The sequence below is a fragment of the Artemia sp. Qi Xiang Cuo genome, chromosome 17 (genome assembly GCF_049724085.1).
Source record: "Artemia sp. Qi Xiang Cuo chromosome 17, ASM4972408v1, whole genome shotgun sequence".
Taxonomy (NCBI): Eukaryota; Metazoa; Arthropoda; class Branchiopoda; order Anostraca; family Artemiidae; genus Artemia; species Artemia sp. Qi Xiang Cuo.
In genome coordinates, this window is record NC_142810.1 from 4,629,660 (window position 1) to 4,651,884 (window position 22,225).

Here is a 22,225-nt window from a genome sequence, read left to right on the forward strand (position 1 = left end):
GCCGTTCCTTTTAAAAATTTCTGGTTAATACCATAAACTGCTCCTGAAACATTGCACACAATCCATTTTCACAACCTGGACAACCTTTGACAATGATATCTTTTGATTTAGTTCAAAATCTCATCCAATATTTTCTGCAAGTTTCTACTTAGTAGTCCGTTGCAGACACACCTTTTTGACAGCCAGGATGCCCATAGAGTTATGAGGTGGAAAATATTTTATTGAATCAATATATTTTCTTTATTGACAGAATTCGATGCTCATTAGTTGTTCAAATATTAATAAATTTTATTTAAATTTTTTGAACTAAATATTAAGCTATAAATTAAATATAAGAAAATTTTGAATAAGTATTCTACATTTGAAATCTTTAAACTTTAAAAACATTTTTGCATGCTGACTTATGGTTGGTGATGCCCAGGTACCCATCTTCTGATTCACTACCTTCGGCTGGGAGTGCAATTGCGGATTTTATATCAGCAATAAAATATATAGCTTTTTTAAAATGCAGAATAATTTGATATAATGCATTAGCAGACAATGATTTAATGCGAACTTGCACGCATTTAATTTGTAAAATGGTAAAATATTGGAAATATTGTTACATTTAATCTTGTTTTGATCTTGAATTTGATCTTGTTTCTTCTTTCTAGAGGATATCAGACGAAATTAATAATGAAAAGAAGATATTACAGGACAGTAGTCTTATCAAATTAGTAAAAGTGAATATTCTGAAAGCTGAAGTCATGGACTAGAGTAACTATGCCAAGTAATACGGATACAAGCCATTGTTTAGTTGATGCTGTTCGTAAAGGAGACCTTGAAAGAACAAGGAAGTTAATCAATGCTAACAACTCTGTTGAGGGTACCAATTTAGTTATTTTAGCTTGTGAACATAATAAGGTGAATATTTTAGAATACCTGCTTAGCAGCAACGGTAAAATGTACAGAAAGTCTCCTCTTGGCATAAGAGAAACTGCTGTATTGCCAAGTGACGAGGATGATACCTGCCATAATGCGTTCTACTATGCTATACGATCTGGTAATGTGGAACTTCTTGATACACTCATTAATAAATGGCCGGACAATTACTTTGCTCTTCATTCGACTGAATTAGATGAAATTCTTTCAAGAGCTTACGAGGAATTAAATCTTCAGAATGTTTTGTTGTCAGAAGAGATAAAAACTTTTGTTGAAAATAAGTTAATAGACCTCCGTTTTTTCTCTAATTACTTTGAACAAGATAAGAATATGAAGAGTAATCTCAATTGCACAAAAGAACGGATTGAGTTAGTCCTTCAAAACGTTAGTGTGTTAAGAGCAGAGTTCTGCAACAGGGGAGAAATAGATGAAAAGTTTATATTTATAGCAAAGTTTATTGCACAAAATATACATATATTAAAGCGACAGATGAAATCTACCTACGACAGACTGCCTTGGGAAGAAATAGAATTTTGTTTAATACACTTTGTTATGTCACACTCAAAACGAAAAGAAATGAATCTGTTCCTTAATGCCATACTAAATAAAAACAAAATACTCAACCACCTACAAAATTTTTCTGTGAAACTTATAGAAGAAAAAGATTATTTAGCACATTTTGACTTGAAAACATTTGCTAAACTCCCAAACTTAAACCGTGAGCAAATTGTTGCCAAGATCGTAAGTAGTTTTCCTCAATTTGCAGAACTGTATAGTGATTATCAACAAATTAGAGATATTCATTCTTTAAAGAAAATAAGTGATTATATAAAATTAGCATTATCTGCTGATCTTAAACAAAAAGAAGGGAAACTAGTTATTGCAAGGGCCTTACAAGTTACTGGTGAGCATTTAAAAAACACTCTAGAATCTCCAAAGTTATCTAGGGCTACAAGTGAGCTTCTTCTTCTATCGTTACCAAAGGACACAAGAAAAATCATCGTAGATTTACGTAATTCCTTATCACATGCCCACTCACTTTCAAAGAGGATAGAGATTGAGGATAATACTAATGCCAACTTTTTTGTTGGGATTCAAAATGATCTTAAAAGAATCGATGATGTAATTACTGACATTTTTCAAAGCAAAAAAATGCAAATGATAAGAACGTTGCTAGTTAAAGTGAAAGAAAGTGAAAGCTTGGAAGACATAAAAGAAGTGGCAGGGATGTGTACTAGTGTTGAATTAGATAAAAGAGATGAAATATTTACAGAGTGTTTTAAGTTGATGGAACATGATAAAGTCGAAAAACTCATTCAAACATTTAAGAGTACTATAAGTGACAAGACGGATCATGAAAAACGTCTGTTTGATCAAATGGATAGCATTCTAAATTTTGTGAAAGATAAATCAAAGAAAACCAGCATTGCCCCTTCTATGGCAATCATAAGTTTGAAGAGAATATTTTACACTTTGAACGGATTTAAGATTGACCATAATGTTATTAGAGAAATGAAGTTTTCTGCAAATATAATACTAGAGAATATTCCTTTCCAAACGGAGTCTCACAATGTTGAAGAAATAAGCAAATTATCCATGGAGATTTATCGTAGTGTCCGGTCAAGAACACAAGGAGAAAACATAGGTGAACTAGAAACATTGATATGTCTAATTCTTCATGCTGCTGAAATTAGAATAAGTGACATTGACTGGGTTGAAAAACTAAGAAACGAGCTGATTTATAGACATGTATTTGTTAATAAATATAAACAAAAGATGGGTTACAATGTAACAGAAGAAAAATATAATGGCTTACTTGAACTAAAATTGTCTGAACTGAAAGGTGTTTTAAGAAGTAATGCATTATGTGGCAAATTAACAGAAAAGATGCCTTCCTACAAGAGAAATAAAAAGTTGCAAGTAGTTGTAGAAATGCTTGTTCTCGATATACTGTCTATTTTAACTAGATCAGAGAAACATATAGAGAACAGTTTATTTTTTTTAGATGAACACACTCCTTTATTAACTGGAAAATGTTTGAGGAATCACTTAGCTCACTATAATGATATAGTTGATTTATTGTCAACCGATCCTTCAGTAGCAATTATTTCAAACGCAAAAAAACTTATTACAGAAAATGTAAGAAACAGAAAAATAAGATTTGGCAAGTTGGTAAGAAGTGAACCTTGCAAGTTGAAAAATAAATATGATCAAAACCTTAATATAATTACTAATCAGGAAACTATGTTTGCAGCATTGAAAATAAGTAATCTTGAAGACCTAAAGAGCTGTCTCAGAAAAGGAGCAGACCTTAATAGTAGAAGTATTAGCTCATCGACAGCACTGCATTTTGCTGCTCAGGGACCCAGTATTGAGGCCATAAAGTTTATCGCTGATCAAGACGTAGATGTCAACATTAAAGATATGAATAGACAAAGTCCACTTCATGTTGCTGCTGCACATGGAAGGAAAAATATTGTTGAATTTTTTGTAAGGAAAACAGGTTTATCTTTTGATGATCAAGATAATTACGGAAAAACTGCACTACATCATGCAGCTATAAATGGTCAAAAAGATGTTGTTGAAATTTTATTGAAAAATAATTCTAATCCTGATATCAAAGACTATATTGGATTTTCCCCTTTACATTATGCAGTAGCAAATAATCATATTGATGTTGTTAAGATTATGCAGAAAAAAGAAGTGAGTGTTGACATTAACGAGACTATGGGTGGATTCACGTCATTGCATATTTCTGCAGAAAGGGGTAATTTGGATCTAGTTAATTTTCTCCTTCAAAATAGGGCAGAAGTTAATGCTAGAACCGACAGAGATGTGACACCATTACATTTAGCAGCATTTAATGGATATCTTAAAATAGTAAAGGTCTTAATTCAAAAGGGAGCAGATGTAAACCCTGCAAACATATATGGTTGTACACCACTACATTTTGCCGTAGAGAGTGGTCACGAACAGATAGCCGATATTTTAGTAGAGCATAAAGCTCACGTTAATGCTGTTGATAAAGCCTATAATAATGCTCCTTTGCACTATGCAGCAAAATTTGGACACGAAAAAATTGTACCGGTCCTATTAAAAAATAATGCAAATGCTAATATTGCCACTGTGGATGGTCTAACCCCACTGCATTTTGCAGTGAAGAGTTGTCAAGTAAAAATAGTTGCGACTCTTCTTGAATATGGGGTCAGTATTTGTGCTAAAGATAGAGATGGTGCAACGCCATTGCACTACGCAGCAGATGGTGGGTACAAGGCAATTGCTGAACTTTTAATAAGAAAAGGGTCAGAGATCAATGATGAAACCGATACAAAAGCGACATCGTTACATGTAGCTGCTCTGAAAGGTCACAAAGATATTATTGAACTCTTATTAAGAAATAAAGCTCAAGTTAGAGATCAAGACAATAAGGGTAATACAGCATTGCATGAAGCTGCTGTGAACGGCAACAAAGATGTCATTGAACTTCTCTTACAAAATAAAGCTGAAGTCAATGCTAGAACTAATAAAGGAGCCACACCTTTACATTTAGCTGCTAAAAAGGGTAATTTAGATGCCATTGTTTGTTTAATAGAAAATAAGGCTGAAGTAAACGCTAAAGCAGAATCTGGTCTTACACCGTTAGATTTAGCTGTTTTAGAGGGCCACAAAGATGTTGTTAACCTTTTAATAAAAAATAAAGCTGAAGTCAATAGGAATAATTTTGCAGATAGTAAAGAAATAACACCATTACATTTTGCTGTTGAAAGAGGTCACAAAGAAATAGTTCAAATTCTGGTCGCAAGCGGGGCTAATGTTAATATTAAGTACAACAACATAACACCATTGATTTCTGCTGTTAAAAATAATTACAAGGAGATTGTTGAAGTTCTAATAGAGAATGGAGCTAATGTTAATGCAAGGGGTTGTATGGCCTTGTCATTGGCAGCCTTGTCTGGTTTTAGGGGTATTGTAGAGATTTTGTTAAAAAACAAGGCCTATGTTAATATCAGTCGTAGTGAAGATAAACCCGCAGCTCCATTACACTCTGCTGCTATAGGAGGTCACACAGAGATAATAAAAGCTCTATTAGCAGGCGGAGCCGATGTTAATGCTTTAAATTTTGATGGTGCTACACCATTACATATGGCAGCAGAAAATGGTGATGAAGAAGCAATTGAAGCTTTGATATCGAATAATGCTAACATCAATTCTCGAAGTGTCGAAGGAGCAACTCCACTATACATAGCTGCAGAAAAAGGGCATACGAAAGTTGCTGAAATCTTACTAAAAAATGGTGCAACAACTAGCATAAAGGAAAATAAGGGAAGAACATCTTTAGAAATAGCCGTTGCTTATAGTCATATAGAAGTTGTGAAAGTATTACTGCAGTATGAAAAAGTAGGTATAAATGCTAAAGGCAACGATGATTGGACGGTATTGCATATTGCTTCACAGAAAAATAGATTAGAAATTATAAAATATCTTGTAAGTCAAGGGTCGAATATCAATGCTAAAAATATACTTGGTTCAAAGCCAATACACATTGCAGCTAGAGAAGGTCATAAGGATACCGTGCAATTTTTTCTGAGTAAAGGAATTACAATTAATGACACTGGCCACGCCAATCAAACATTATTACACTATGCTGCAATTAAGGGGGATTTAGATCCTGCTTTAGAATCTAAAAAATTAGAAGTTGTTAAGTATTTGATATCCAAAGGTGCTGACATCAACGCAAAAGATAAATATGATGTAAGCCCTCTGCATGTGGCTGCCATGTTTGGCTATAAAGACGTTATTGAAGTTTTATTAAAAAATGGTGCAATTTATAATCTGGTTGATAAGTTCAATAGAAAACCTATAGATTTGATAACCAACAAAGACTGTTTCAATTTATTAACATCAACCGAAATGTTAGTTAAATCTGTAAGACGGAATAGCTCTTCAGAGGTTGAGAATAGTATCAAATTGGGAGCCATTGTCGACGCAAGAAATACTGAAGGTGGAACGCTGCTACATTATGCTGCATGGAAAGGCAACGAAGAAATTGTCAATATCCTTCTAAAGAATAATGCCAATCCCAATGTGGTTGGTACCAAGAAGTATACTCCTTTACATTATGCTGCCAAATTTTCACATTCAAAAATTGTAAAAGTTTTATTATCCCACGGTGCAGTATTTAATGCTATTTCTAACAGCGGTAAAACACCCTCGAGCTTCTCTGTTGATAAAGATATAACTAGGTTGTTCCAATTAATAAGTGAGTCATTTGAAAAAGTGAATAACTGTAATACTCAAGCTGTTCATGACCTAAATAAGATAAAGGATATTGATACAATTAAAGCAATCATGAGTGCTCGTAACAGAGATAACCAAGTTCTAGTAACTGCTGCAATACAAAGTAATTTTCCCGAAGTTCAAAAGTTGAAGGAAATTTTCCAAGAAGAAGTATCTGCTCAGACTCAATTAGCTTCAATGCTCACTACTCAAGGTAGTTACCAACGAGCCTTAAGTATTCTTAAAAGTGTATTTGAAAGAAGAAAAGAAATTCTAGGACCATACAATCCAGGTACATTAGATATTCAAACAGAAATAGCCAGAGTGATTTATAAACAAGGAATGTACCAAGAAGCGTTATCTATGCTTGAAGATATTGTTCAGAAACAAAGTGAAATGCTGGGTATAGATAATAAGGATACCTTAGGTACAAGAAGCATCATTGCTTTAGTGCTGCATAGACAGGAGAAAAATGAAAAATCTTTGGATATATTTGAAGAAGTCTATAAGAAACAAAAAGAAGTACTAGGGTTAAATCACTCAGACACCTTAAATACTATGTTTCATATGGCTTTAGCATTGAATAGACTGGGAAAATATGAGGAAGCGTTAAATATCAACATTGAAGTTTTTGAAAAGAAGAAAGAAACCCAAGGTGCCAATCATCCTGACACCGTTAGTGCCAAAAATAATATAGCAATGGTACTGTCTGAACAAGGTAAATTAGAAGAGTCCTTAAAAATCTATAAAGAGGTTTTGGAAAAGAAGAAAATAATTCTCTGTGTTAATCATCCTTCTACTTTGAATACACTACAAAGCATTGCTGGAGTACTCTTCAGACAAAAAAAATATCATGAAGCCTTAAATAATTATCAAGAGATTTTAAGCATCCAAAAAAAAGTTCTACAACAAAATCATCCAGATATTTTGAATACTCAGTACAACATAGGAAACGTTCTACTTGCTCAATTTAAGTGGATCAGAGCACTTAAAGTCTACAGTGAATGTTCAGATCAAATCAAAGCTGCTTTTGCGCCGAATCATCCAATTGCTGTAGGTATTTTGAAGAACTTAGAATTGATTAATTTTAGATTGAAGCTTGACGATCAAGAACCATCAGAGGTTCTCCTGTATCTGCAGAATGAAATCAATATTGCTGCTAGTAGAGGTGATATAACAACTGTTCAGCGTCTTTTAAAAAATGGTGCCGATCCCAATGAGATAGATATTGATGGAAGAACATCGTTGCATTATGCTGTTGACTATGGAGACATAGATGTTGTGAACATCTTATTGAGAAATGGAGCTAATATTAATCAAGTAACTAATAAAGGTAATACACCCTTGCACACTGCTACTACCAAATGTAATAAAGAAATTGTTGATATTTTGTTAGAGAATATCAGTCGTGAAAAATTAAAAGACTTTGTCAATGCTAAAACTACTCTTAGTGGTACTACAGCACTTCACGTTGCAGCTAAAAGTAACTCCTTGGAAATTGTAAAATCTTTGTTAAAGCATGGTGCAACTTATAATATTGAAAACAAAGAAGGTAAATTACCTGTTGACCTTTCGAAGGATCAAAAAGTTATTAATTTACTGAAATTAATTGAAGAACTGTTTAGAGATATAAAAAACGGTAATGTTGAATCGATCAGCAAGCTTGGAGCAGTAAAACGTGATGAGGTCTTAGCTATAACAAATGCTCGTAATAATCAAGGGGATAAACTGTTGGTAGTTGCTATAGCTAATGGACAAAAAAATGTTGCGAGTAAATTGGTAGAAATGCTAAAAGAATTTCAAAATTAAAAAAAAATAACAATATACATTAAAGTTGAATTTATGCCAAGCTGTGGCCCAGTCCTATGCCCAGCTGTGGTTAATCCTGAGTTCTATTTAGGTACTTGAGATAGTAATCGTAAAAGTCTACTTTATTTTTTATTTCTTACGAAATACTTATATTCTAGATTATCTCCTGACATATAGAATCTATGATAGTAGTAAACTATCTTTACTTACAATATGCTTACAAATAAGTTGTCTTTTCAGTCTCTATTCCAGAAAAGGCAGGGCTACTCCTTGCACCATAATTTTAAATATTTTGTAGATTAAATGGTAATATTAAATGGCCAGGTACTTTAAAATTGTGAAAATATTAAACCATTACAAATGGCTTCAGGAAAGGCTTGTACAGAAGTTGCTACGGTGCTATGAAATAGAACACCGTTGCTAATGGTGCTAATATTGATCTTACAAAGAAAAATTGTCTGTCCGTACAGAAGAATAGGCTTGCATAGGGTCCGTCTGAATTCCTGCTAAGAACGCATTGTCAAAGATAAGAAAGTTGTTTTATGCAAAAAAAAAAAAAAAAAAAAAAAAAAGGCTTCAAGCTGAAATTGACAGTCAGGATAAACTGGTAAAACCATATTCTTTATCTGATAAATAATGTATCTTGGAATAGTAATGTGACTATGGCGAAAAATATTAAACAATCCAAATATGAGTTCCAAAATGGATAAGTCCTTCATTAGACAGTGAAAAACAAATATAAAAGTTCAGAATATTTCAAAGACTCAGTTGGTCTCCATCATCAGCAGACTAAAGCACTATAATTAAAAAAAAACTATATTTGTACAGAAAAATGTAATAGCTTCTGGATCTCTAAATGTTACCAATTTATTGGCTTAAAAAGTTTATTAACCGAGTTCATTGATAGTTTTGAATTCCAAAATATTGGTTTAATTTATGTAGAATTCTTAATAGAGTTGACACAGTTCTCTTTTTCTTCTAATTGCAAACAAAATGTGGCTAAATTTATAATTCTTAGTTAAGTTTGTGCATCTTCTTCTTCTTCTTCTAATTGTTAAGGGGATTTCGCTCAATTTACAGCTACAATTTTTTTTCCTGGTCTATTATCCTTATTGAAACTCTTATTTGTTTCCTTTAAGAAAGGCAGTGTGGTCTGTGAAAAAATATTTAATAGTAGATGATTGTTAAGGGGAACCCTAAAAATATTGAACAACTGATTAAGTGCATTATAAAAATATTAAACGATTGTTAAAGCATATTATGAAAATAGTAAATTATTGTTAAGGAACATTATAAAAAGATTCATTGATTGTTAAGGCGCATTAAAAATATTAAACAACTGTTAAGGCACATTATTAAAATATAAAACGATTGTCAAGGGGCATTATAAATACATTTAATGATTGCTAAGGCACATTATAAGATTATTATTCGATTGGTGTGGCGCATTAATAAAGCCATGTTAAATGATTGTTAAGACGAGTTGTAAAAATATTAAGCAGTTTTTAAGGCGTATTATCAAACAGTTCATGGTAACGAACTGTAAGTAAGGAGCGACCCGGCTCAAAAGTAACTGAAACTCTGAAAAACGGAATTTTGATACCAATAGATACATGAAAAGAATCGGATTTATATGCTGATTTGAAATATATAAGTTTCACCAATTTACGCTAAGGTTATTTTTAGTACTTTCAAAAAAGCTATATATTCTAATTAAACGGACTCTGAGATTCAAGGATTTGTGATTCGAGCGAAAGTCAAAACTTTTGCATAAAGATTGAGGTATTGACGAGGGGCCTAACCCTCTCATATGCGTAATAATTTCTGTTTGCTTTAAGTTTTAATTTTGCTTTCAGTTGAACTTTGGACTTTCAGTTGAAAAAAATTGTTTTTTTTTAAATTTAATAAAAATATTAATCGATTGTTAAAGCGCATTATAAAAATATTAATCAATTGTTTAGGAGTATTATAAAAATGTAAAAAGATTGATGAAAATAGAATTTTTTTTTAAGATTATGAATTTGAAATCTATTGTTTGTTAAAAAAAAGAAAACTTTGAGTAAACTAAGAACTATAATATCATTTGCGAAAAATAATATAAATTTAAATAATTTTGTGTTTTATATTAAATCCCTTGTCTTACAATTTCAAGTGTATGGCATATAATCCTCGAGGGAATAAGCTAAAACTATTAGTATTTCTTCAGAAAATCCTCATTAGATTTTCTTCCAGTAATGATAAAAAATTTAATTATCCTCAAAGGAGACAAATAAAAACATTTAACAAAGAAAACAAAACAGACACAACAATACTTGTGATAAGAAAGGCAATGCTACCAAACATAATAATCAGCCCAGTTTCGCTAAAGCTACGTCATCAAGGCGATTTTTTTTTGTCGGAAAGGACAATTAGCGGGAAAATCTGTTCGGTCATATTATTATTATTTATGAAATTGATGCCTGTTGTTTTGGCCAGGAAACGTAGTTCGGCCAAGTTCTGTGTTTTTGATTCATCTTTTTTTGACTGGCTATTATAGCTGACTTTATCCAAACCATTAGACTGAAAATTAGTGCAAATCTCTTAATTGTAATCTAAATATTGCTTAGTAAATTCTTTTGTCGAATTTGCTAGAGTATAAAGAAATAACTATTGTTTAGTCACATTTCCAGCCTTTTTCCTCTTTTCTTATAGTACCTTGTTTAATCTTTATTTAGAAATATGTTTCTGGCAAGTTTTTTTTTTATTACATGTAAATATTTGATGTTAAACTGCTCTTCCCAATTTTCATTGTTTTCCAGTAGTTAAATTTGTTCTTATATATTGTATCTCTTATATAGTTTGTATACCTGCGCTTTTTTGGCTTTTTATTTTTTGCTGTTTTTACTGCTTGCTTTTCTTTGATTACTTTCATTTTATTTATGTCGTTTTTACCTTGCTTTTCTATTTAACCTTACTGGTTCTGCCAAATTTATACTTTTCTCTTTATTCTAATGACCTGGCTTTTCAATTACTTGAGCTTGTATTTTCTGTAATTATCAATCTGTTGTGCAATACTAATTAATGACATAATGTTTGTCTTCTGACATTGTAACTCTCTTGTAAAGTTTAGCCTTTTCTGGGCCCCATTTGTGGGGAAATCCTACATTTAGGCTGCATAAAGTGTGTTTCTATTGACAATTTAAAATTAAACTTATTACACTATATTTTCTAACTCTATTAACTACTTTAAGAGAAAGAAAAAGTCGTTTATTTGTAGTTTATTGTTTATAGCAACATTATTTACATTCTTAATAATTTTTTTGTTGCATATTATTCATTGTAAGTTTTTACTGCTATTGTATATAATGGGTAATTGTTTATGATATTGTAAATTGTTTAGCCTATAATCTGTTAATTTGTTAATAATGTGGTGTAACTACCTTATGAGAAATATTTTAAATACAGCTCTGTCTAATGTCTTATGTAATATTTTTATTTTAGTACTTGGCTGGGTTTAGGGGGAGAGGACATTATATACTGAAGAGAATTCAACCCTCTTTTTCTAATCTGTCTTATGGACGAAGCTCTGTTTAATATATTTCTCATAGAATCACAATACCAATGTGAAAAAACAATATTCTATAGAATAGCATATCTTTTCTTATATTTTTAGTCTTAATTTTTAAAAAAATGTTGAATTTAAAAAGCTCAATTTTAGGGCATGGTCTTTTCAAAATTAAGACACTAGAACTCTCAATCTTTTTTAAGGGAAGAACAACATTATTTATTCGTGTTGGTGTTATTATTGTATGAAATATATTCTAAATAAAGCTTTGGTTGATACAAGATGTTTATTTTAAAGGCTTAATGAGAAATACAAAGGGAAGTTGTATTTCATCAGATAATTGTGTTCTTGTTATTCTACTGACTTTTACATTGTTTATCCGTACTGTAGAAAAGACCACAAAGTATACTATACATATTCCCATTTCCTCTAGTATTAATAAGAATTATAGACAAGGTCCTAGCTATAGAGGGTCAGACCTTATCTATAGACTTTATTAATAAAATATGTTAATTCTTGTATTTACAGTCCATTCACCCATAAGGTCCAGGTGAGTAAAATCAAATGAGAAAATTTTAACAAAGTTGGGTCTGGTAGGTCATCAGTCAAAAGCGGTGTGGACACAATCTGTTGCTTACTTTTTTTTCAGGAATAACGCATTTCGTATAAAAAAAATGTCAGAAAAACTTCAAGTGGAACTCATTTGATTGAAAATTGATAGATCTAGCGCTCTTTTCAAGAGTTAAAAGTGACTCGAAAACCTATATATGACTCGAAAATCTATATATATATATATATATATATATATATATATATATATATATATATATATATATATATATATATATATATATATATATATATATATATATATATATATATATATATATATATATATATATATATATATATATATATATATATATATATATATATATATATATATATATATATATATATATATATATATATATATATATATATATATATATATATATATATTGCCGAAAACCCGGCACTCGACCCGCGGCAGGCTTCTGTATATGGATTTTTATTTTTGTTTGTCTTCTAACCGCAGTCAATTTGAGCCTTTTCTTCAAGCCATGAAGTCACCACATGTTCGATACAGCCACCCTGGGAAAAATACTAATTTCTTAACGTTGTGACCTATTTAGATTGTTTTTTGGCCAGAAATGTCCATTTGCCTGTTTTAAGAAGAAAAAAAAACTATTTAGCCAGTTTTGAAGCCGGGCCCCGGGATGGCTACGTGATGGGCATGTATATATTAATTCTCATTGTCACTTATCTGGAAGCCGCAGACGATATGAGCCAATTTTTGATGTCATGGCGTTACCATAGCTTTGATACAACTAACATAAGAAAAATACGAATTCATCCTTAAAGTTGTGATCTTTTTGGATCGTTTTATTGGTATTTGGGCATTTGGAAGTGGTGAAAGCATTACTTTAGTAAGACAAAGTGGTTATAAATGCTAAAGTTAGTGGTGATTGGACGGTACTGCCTGTTGCCTCACAGCAAAACAGTTTAGAAATTGTAAGAAATCTTGTAAATAAAGGGTCAAATATTAATGCTAAAAACAAACCTGGCTCTAATTCAATGCATATTGCAGCTAGAAAAGGTCGTAAAGATACCTTGAAATGATTCCTTAATGAAGGATTATTTATTAATGATGCTGGATTAAAAAATTAAACAGTATTGCACTATGCTGCAATTCATGGTGATTTAGAAGTTTTAAGATATTTGATATGGAAAGTTGCTGACATCAACGCCGAAAATAATAATGGCGTATGTCCCATGCATATTGTTGACAACTTTGCCAACTTTATCAAATATGTTGCCAACTTCATAATGTTGCTGATAAGATTATCAGAAGACCTATAGAAATATTTACTTGCAAAGACGCAATCAATTTATTCCCGTCAACGGAAGAAATAATTAAAAAAAGATATGAAGGAATTGTCAAGATCATTTTACAAAATAAGGCCAATTCCAATGTGGTTGGTAGCAAAAAATCTACTCATTTACATTATGTAGTCAAATTCTCACATGTAGAATTTGTAAAAGTTTAATTGTCCTATAGTGCAGTATATAATGCTGTTTTTGACAGCGACGAAACACCATCAGACTTCTCTGTTGATGGAGATAACTAGGTTATTCATAATAATGACGGTATTTTTCGCGAACTCTATACCGACCCTGCCTTGTTTCGCGAAAAATAATTTTATACGGTTGTAGAAAATAAATCACTTGTATTCTCCCAAAGGTCACTGCGGCAAAACATGTATAAACTGTGAAAACAGACTTTGCAGTTTGGGAACTAACTATACAATTGCTGAAAACAGACTCTCAAAACATACTAAAAAACAAAATCACCACTTCTGTACAATGAATTTTGTGTAGAGGTGGACCCGAAATTGATCTTAGCCAATGCTTGAAATGAGAGCTTCAAAATAAAACACTTTTGAATACCATTAGCTATCAATGGCCAGACCAGGAAGACAGAAATGGATTTTAACCCGAAAGTTTACTTATTGCAAACACTATTGGCTTAGCAACAGGACTTTAACTTACATACTATATTTCGCATGGCACTAGTATTGGATGGACTGGGAAAATATGAGGAAGCGCTAAATCAGTTATAGTCAAAACCCATTTTCCCAACAGGATATACACCCGAGTTGGAATCTGAGTTCATCGAAAATGCTCAGCTTGTTATCTGTCAGAACCACCCACACCTGCAGTGGCAATGTGGGCTAAAATTCATGTACCAATAGGCATCTGAATGCAATGTTTTATAGTACAAAGAGAAAGAAACATTTAATTGCCACAAGATATGAACGCATTTAATATACATTTAGATTTTAATATAATATAAGCAGAATAAAGGTTTAATTCTTTTTAAATAGATAAAATTGAAAAAGTAAATTCTTTTTGATAAAAAATATAATTTAATATGTAAAATTTGAGTAGCGCAATTTTATTTTCATTTCCATGCTGTAATAACTGGAAAAAAAGAATATTCGTAATATAATTTGCTGTCAATGAAGCGCCGATGACGCAGTAGGCTTTAGATTTATACAGTTAGGAAAGGAGGCATTAGATTAAACTTATAATAGTATATAATAATACTAAGATATTTTTGTTCATTTTAAGTTTGATTTGCATATTCAATTTTAGCTGAACTCGATTTGAGATTTATCTATTCATTTATATTAGTACAACAAAACAATAAAACCGAAAGCAACACGAAACCGGAAGAAAGGAACAACAAGAAAAGTGTAAGAAGAGATAAGAAAAGTAGAAACAATATTTGTTTAAAGAAAACCAAAGGGAATTGACCCCCTCCCCCTCCCGCACAAAAAAAGCAAGCCAAATATTTTTAAGCTACTCCAACCTAATCCAAGTTATAAGAGTTCAGCCTAATCCATGTTAGATATTAATTACTTTTAGTTTTATTGACGAGCAATTCTGATTTTCCCCTTCTCTTCTTCACTTGATTAGTTGTAATTTCTGTTTTTATTGTTAGACGTTTCTTTTCTGGTTTTTATCGGCATTGAGCCTGCCTCGTTTGACGTATCTAAAGATATTAGCGGTCTTTTTTTATTTTTCCTTGTTCTTTTTTGGTGACTGGTGTTCATCCCCCCCCCTTCACCAGAAAACCCAACCCTCTAAAAATAACCCACACGGAAAATGTCCCCCAGAAAAAACAGAGAAAATACCCCCCCCCGGAAAATATCCCCCCAACGCAGCTTGTTGGTCTCCAATCCCTTTGGACTTAAAAAAAGGACTAAAACGCTCAATTTCTGATCTAATGAGCACTATCAGAAGTGTTTTTTTACCTTGAGGTGGAGGTGTGGATATGGAAGGAAATGTGGATAAGAAATTCCCCTCCTATACGGAATAAATTCTGCTCATTTTGTGGTTTAACGTTATTCTTTACTTACAGAATAACAGCAAAGGCCAGAAATATACCCAGAAATCATAAGGGAGTAGATATCAATTTCACATTTATGATGCGTTTTTAAAAGATTCTTTTGTACCTCTCCCTTCTCTTAAAAAAAACGTTTGCTTGTAAATACCCTTTTGCTGGATTTTTTTGGAAAAAATTTCACAGAGGGGATTACCGGCATGATTTTAAAAACAATCAGAAATTAGTCTTTTTCAAATGAAAGTGCACAAGAAACATTTTTCACCTGCGATCGTCCGCAAGAAAGTTTTTGGTTGAGGGGTATTTTTTTGTGAAAAGAGCTTTCCACGGTAAAAGTTTTCTTCTCTTTCCTCCGTGGAGGAAGGAATTTACAATGGAGGAGAAGAAGATTTCCCGGAATTATTTGAGAACGATTGGAAATTAAATAAAAAAATTTTTTTTAACTGAAAGTAAGGAGTAACATTAAAACTAAAATTCGACATACACTAGTACATATACTTTAGTATATAGTATACGTATATACTATACCATAGTTTAGTATATACCATACGTATACTTTAATATATGTATACTTTTAATTAATCGTAAGTTTAGATTTTTTGTCCCAATTCTTTAAGAGCGATTCCTAAAACAGAATGACCGTTTAATATCAACATTAATTTTTTTTTTAATTTCTAACCATTAGTTAAGAAAGATCTTCGGTGGGTGCAGAGTGGGGACAGGGGATGGTGCCTGAAACCACCTTGAGTGAGCTGGATTTTCCGGCATGATCTGATTAACAATTAGAAATTAAAATTTAGAAAAATAAGTTTTTTCAACTGAAAGTACAGAAAAACATTGAAAAAGACAAAAACTTAGTGCATATACGAGTGGGGCTGTACCCTTCTAAAACCCTTGCTCTTTCAACTAAAGTCTCTATTGCTTTGACAAAGCTTTTATTCTCATAAAGCGGTCATAATGTTTGTAAAGTCTTTCTTAAAAAATTGAGAAAAAAGTCAAAATTTAGCGTAAGATGGGCTTATGAGGAGAAAGCCCCCCTCATATATGGAAATTTTTTATTTATTTAAAGTTTTAATATGGGTTACTTACTTTTAGTTAAAAAAATTGTTTTTTCTCTTAAAATTGCAATAAGTTGTTAATTCCATAAAAGCGTTACTGTATTGAATATTGACAATGTTTTAATAAAAAATAGCAAATTATTGAAGATATCAGTGCCAGCCCGGAAGTATGACGGTTTCTACCAAAGTAAAATTTAGGCATCCTGGGACTAAACAAGCCGAATCGGTGGGTAAAACATATTGGTCCAGCACTAGGATATTTACATCTATTAGGAAGCTCCTTTTTCATATACACTATAATGTAGATCACAAATATTGCTGCAATCACGATGTGACACACTCAGAGCAAACACTAGGATATTTTGTAACTCTATCGGGGATCCTTTGATAGTATATTTGCTCACCACTGAAGTATTTTGTTTATTATATTTTGAGAGTTCTTCCGAGTAATTTTGATCTGAAGTGTAGAAAATAATATTCAAGGTAAGAAATAATTTCATATATAAGCATTCTGGAACTAAAGCTCTCCTTTTTCTACATTGTTTCCAAACCGGTTTCCACTAGATAACAATTTTGAAGTTTTACTTATATCTAACAACTCTGGCTAAGCACGCTGAATCGCTTTTATCTGTAAAATCAAGGCTATATATAAGGCTGACACACTTGTAGTAGACTTAATGTAGGTGTTTAGTTAATGGTGGGCAAGGAGAGGAGGGGGGGCTTGTTGCCCTCAAATCACTTTCAACTATTTCAAAGGGCACTATGCATTTCAATTTCCAAACCATTGAGTCCATTTTGAAGTTTATGTGACCAACCTTTTCATCAAAACCTTATATGCTGCCAGGGCATAACTTAAAACACTCACCCTGAGGAATCTGGCAGGCGGGAGTTAATCCTCAAAGACATAATTACTGGACCATTCAACTGCGCTGAACAAATTGGATATCTAGAAATTTAGATTCGATGTATTTAGGAAAATGATAGGCGTAAGGGGGCACTTGTCCTCTGATTACTTTGACTCTTAAAAAGGGCACAAGAACTTCTGATTACAAATTGAAAAAGCCCCTCTGAGGTCTATACGACCAACCCTTCTATAAAAATGTTATATACCCCTATGGCATAGCTTACAACCCTTGCCATGAGGGATTTAGGGGAGGGGAGTTGTCATCCTCAAAGAAATAATTTCAGGACCTTTAACCAACGTTAAACAAAATAGCTATCTTAATTTTTTTTTATTGAATGTCCTTGGAAAATGATGGGTGTCGAGAGGGGGCTTATTCCTTCCAATCACTTTGACTACTAAACGGGTATTAGCCCTTTAATTTTCCAATCAAATGAGTCCCCTTCAAAGTTTCTGCAACAAGTCCTAGATACGAAGCAACAACTCCTCTATACGATGCGCCCTGGTAAAAAAATGAATAGTACATTGTGCCCATATCAGTTATAGTCAAAAGTCATTTTATCAACAGGCTAAACACCCGGGATAGAACTTGATTTCATCGAACTTGTTCAGCTTGTTACCTGTCAGATCCACCCATACCTGTAATGGCGAAGTCGGCTAAAATTTCTGTACCAGAAGGTATCTGAATGCAATGTTTTATAGTACAAAGAGAAATATTTCATTGCCACAAGATATAACCACATTTAACATACATTTAGCGTCTAATATACTATAAGGAGGCTAAAGGTTTACTTCTATTTAAATAAATAAAATTGAAAAAGTAAAATTCTTTTTGTTAATAAACAAAATTGAATATGTAAAATTTGAGTAGTGTAATTTTTATTTTCATTTCAATGGTGTAATAACTGGAAAAGGAAATATTTGTAATATAATTGGCTTTCAATAAAGCGCCAATGACGCAGTAGGCTTTAGATTTATGCAGATAGGGAAGGAGGCATTACCTAAATTATTGTTTGTAGGGTAACTAAATTTGTCGTCAATGGTTTTGGGAAGAAATAAGATTGAACTAAATAACTGATATATGATATCAGCTGCTGAAAAGCCCTTCATTTAAAAATTTAATTTTACTTTAATTTCATTTTTATTTTCAATGTTGTAATAAGTATTTAAGAAAATATTTGTGATATAATTCATTTTCAGTAAAGTGCCAATGACACAGTAGGTCTCATACTTTTTCAGTTAGGGAAGGAGGAAAAACATAAACTCTTGTTAGTAGAGATTTTTGTTTGTTTCAAGCTTGATTTGCATACTTAATTAAAAGCTTTTTTCGTTTTAAGATTTATTTATTCATTTATATTAATACATGTTGAATGTTTGTTTCCTTTGATTGTTTATTTAATTTCTGTTTATTTTTGGTTTCATTATGCTACAATAATAAATATTTTTGTTCGTTTTAAGCTTGATTTGCATATTCAATTTTAGCTGAACTTGTTTTAAGATTGATTTATTCATTTATATTAGTACAACAAAATAATAAAAACGAAAGCAATACGAAACCAGAAGAATGGAACAACAAGATCAGTGCAAGAAGAGATGAAAAAACTAGAAATAATATTTTTTTTAAGAATGCCAAAAATATTTGACCCCCTCCCTCCCCCACACAAAAAAGCAATCAAATGTAGTTAAGCTACTCCAACCCCATTCAGGTAACTAGAGTCCAGCCTAATGCAGGTTAGATTTTAATTAATTTTAGTTTATTTGACGAGCAATTCTGATTTTCCCCTTCTCTTCTTCACTTGATTAGTTGCAATTCCTTTTTTCTTGTTGTTAGATGTTTCTGTGCTTTTCTGGCTTTTATCGTTTTATGTTTGCCGCTGTTAAAATAGTTCTGGATTTTATTAGAATTTTTGAAGGTGAAATTTAAGTTATGTTTTTTAAGAATTCTTTGCAATTTGTCACCTAATTTGGGAAAATAGGGCAAAACAGTAAAAACTTTCTTATCACCCATTAACCGGTGTGGCAGACGCGGGAATCACATTATAATTTGGGGTCGGGACTCTCCCCTCAAATAAGCGGTGACACCCGTATATCACCACGCCAGTGGCGTTGTGGCCTACCGGTATAACACTGGTGGTTGTCACACCGAACAATGGTGGCAGCAACAAAAGGTCCTATCAGTAAACCTGATAGTAAAAGAATTCTGCGTTTTCGAAGAGACAAGTAATTTAGCCTACAAGAGTAGCCTATAAAGAAAAAAAAATACGAAATCAATAGATAGAATTATGAAGATCTATTATGGGCTGTGCCTTGTTAGATCAAAATTGAAAAATTTATGAATCAATATATCGCGGAACTAACTAGTGAGCAAAAATATAATTGACACGCAGCAATTTTTAGCGAGAGACCGAAAATTATATGGATAAAAGAATTTTCATTTAGACTGAAGAGGTAATTTCACTTAACGGAATTTTGAAATTATGTCGGACAGAGATGAGATTAACTCAAGACCAAGAAGGGCAAGTCAAGCCCATAGAAAAAGTAGGAAAATAGAAAGAAAGGCTAATATGGAGGCCTTTGAGAGAGAGCACCGAGAATATGAGGGGAAAATGCAGGCTGAGAGATATGAAATTAGAAGGAATAGAAAAGAGGACGGAAAGGCTAGAGTAGCTTATAAAGAAAGAGACAATACGGATATAGAACGAACAGATTCAGAAAATGAATTAAGAAGAAATAATGACAGACGAAATCAAAGTAGTCCGAATAGAAGGGGCAGTGTTGAATCGAGATCCAACAGGGGCTCGCGAAAAAGTACTCAAATAGAGATGACACAACGTATATTGAATTTCATGGAGAAAGAGAGAATAGCCAGAGAACTTCATCAGGCACGTATGGACAAAATTGAAAAAGATAGTCAAGCAAATGAAATACTTCATCAGGCCCGTAAGGACATAATTGAAAAAGATAGACGAGAAAGAGATAAAGAGAGGATAGCTAGAGAGCAGAGAGAAGAGAATATTAGGATAGATAGTGAACAAAAGGAAGAGGCTGATAGAATAGCCAGAGAACGAAAGGAAGAGGCTGATAGAATAGCCAGAGAAAAAAAGGAAGAGGCTGATAGAATAGCCAGAGAACGAAAAAAGGAGAATGATAAAATATCTAGAGAGAAAGAAGAAAGATATCACTAAGAGTTTAAAAGAACCATGATGGGTCTAATAGAAGCCCGCTGGGGAATTCCAGGAAGTGAGATTTTATCACAACTAACTTCTAGACTGTCAGGTAACCCTAATAATTAGTCTAAAAATAAATCATGAGAAAATGAAAATTACAAACATTATACACTTTTACGAGAAAATATACAACTTCGCTGACTACGGGGGAAGATGAACCGGCCCATAAAACAAATTGGGAGGCTGCGCCGCCCTGTCAAAAAGATGAAATGCTTGATACTCAAAATGTTGATAATCTAGTAACATTTGATTCCTCGGAGCCTTTTTCTAAAAATTGCCATAATAGAGATGAGAAAGTAACCTATAAAAGAAAAAATTGGGTTATAGCGCATAATGAAGGAAACATTGACGAGGTTGTGAAATCACACGAAATAGAAGGAAAATTAAACGGAAAATTGACCGAAATAGTAATTGACTCAGGGAGTGAGCAAACTTTTGTGCGAATGAACCTAATTAAAAAGATGGAAATAGACCATAAAAATGATATTACAACAGTTTGTTATTATCGAGATAAGCACCCATGCCCGTCTGCTTGGGTGAGAATAGAAATTGCAAAGAAGGACGGTACGGTCCAGAGACAAACGATACAAGTAGGGTTAGTACCTATGCTAGCAGTTGATCTTTTAGTAGGAGGAGACTTTGGGGATATCGGAAATCAGAAATCCAAATTTACAGAAAATGGAAAAATTGAGAACACTTTTAACGAGTGTGAGACGCCGAAAAATGGTTGCTAAAATGAAGCGCTGATTGGACCAGAGAAAAATGAGACGAATTTTATTGTACGCGCTTTTCCTCGGATAGTTTAAGAAATTTTAGTAGAATATGAAAAACCAAATGTCGGAGTTCAATTCCCATTTGATAACGAAATATTTGTTCCTGCGGTAAAAGTAAAGAAGACTAAAAGAGAGAAAAAAGATATTAAGCAGAACTACAATAAAGAAAGGCAGTCAAAGATGGTGGACACTGGAGTCCAAATCGGATTTAACGATGATTTATTATTTTGCACGAATGACAAAATTAAGAAAAGTAGAGATGAAAAGAGAAATGCAAAAAAGAAACAAAATTTGGAGATTCAGCCTGAAATTGCGAAAAATAAAAAATGTTGGATGGGCTGTGCCCATCCCATGGAGAATAAAACAAGATGGTTACAAAATAGAGATGAATGACCTACAACGGGTTGGGGAAAAGTTGGGAGATATTGAATGTCGAGTCCGATTGGAAAAACTTGGAAAGGAATCTGAGATTGGTATTATCAACTCAAAAGATATGTTGATACTTTATGAGGGGGAGGAATCCCTTGGGGAAGATCCCCTGCGGGAAGTTGCGAAAGATAGCCCTTTTCCTCAAGGTACAACTGGCGGACAAGTTGTGATCCCTTTACCGAGATCTTGCCTTTCTGATCTGGAGTCCATGGAGGATACTCTTTCCCAGTCGCTTCATACTTCACTCAAACCCTTGTCCAGCAACCCTATTCATAGTTGTTATTATTCATGGGAACCGACAATTATTTCCGGCAAATTGTATTCAGTGGGAGATGTA

General features: G+C 32.7%; 1 protein-coding gene across 2 annotated transcripts; it reads left to right on the plus strand.

The window, feature by feature from the left end:
• The first annotated feature begins 291 nt into the window (after positions 1–291).
• Positions 292–18,047, plus strand: LOC148941822 (uncharacterized). Of its 2 annotated transcripts, XM_089103694.1 has the most exons (2): positions 292–7,531; positions 18,028–18,047. In XM_089103694.1, exons 1-2 carry the CDS (start codon positions 763–765, stop codon positions 18,030–18,032), a joined length of 6,774 nt encoding a protein of 2,257 aa, XP_088959820.1. In that variant the 5' UTR covers positions 292–762; the 3' UTR covers positions 18,033–18,047. The 2 variants fall into 2 exon arrangements, with proteins under 2 accessions (XP_088959820.1, XP_088959819.1); XM_089103693.1 differs by lacking the exon at positions 18,028–18,047 and having other exon boundaries at positions 292–11,826.
• Positions 18,048–22,225: the final 4,178 nt, after the last annotated feature.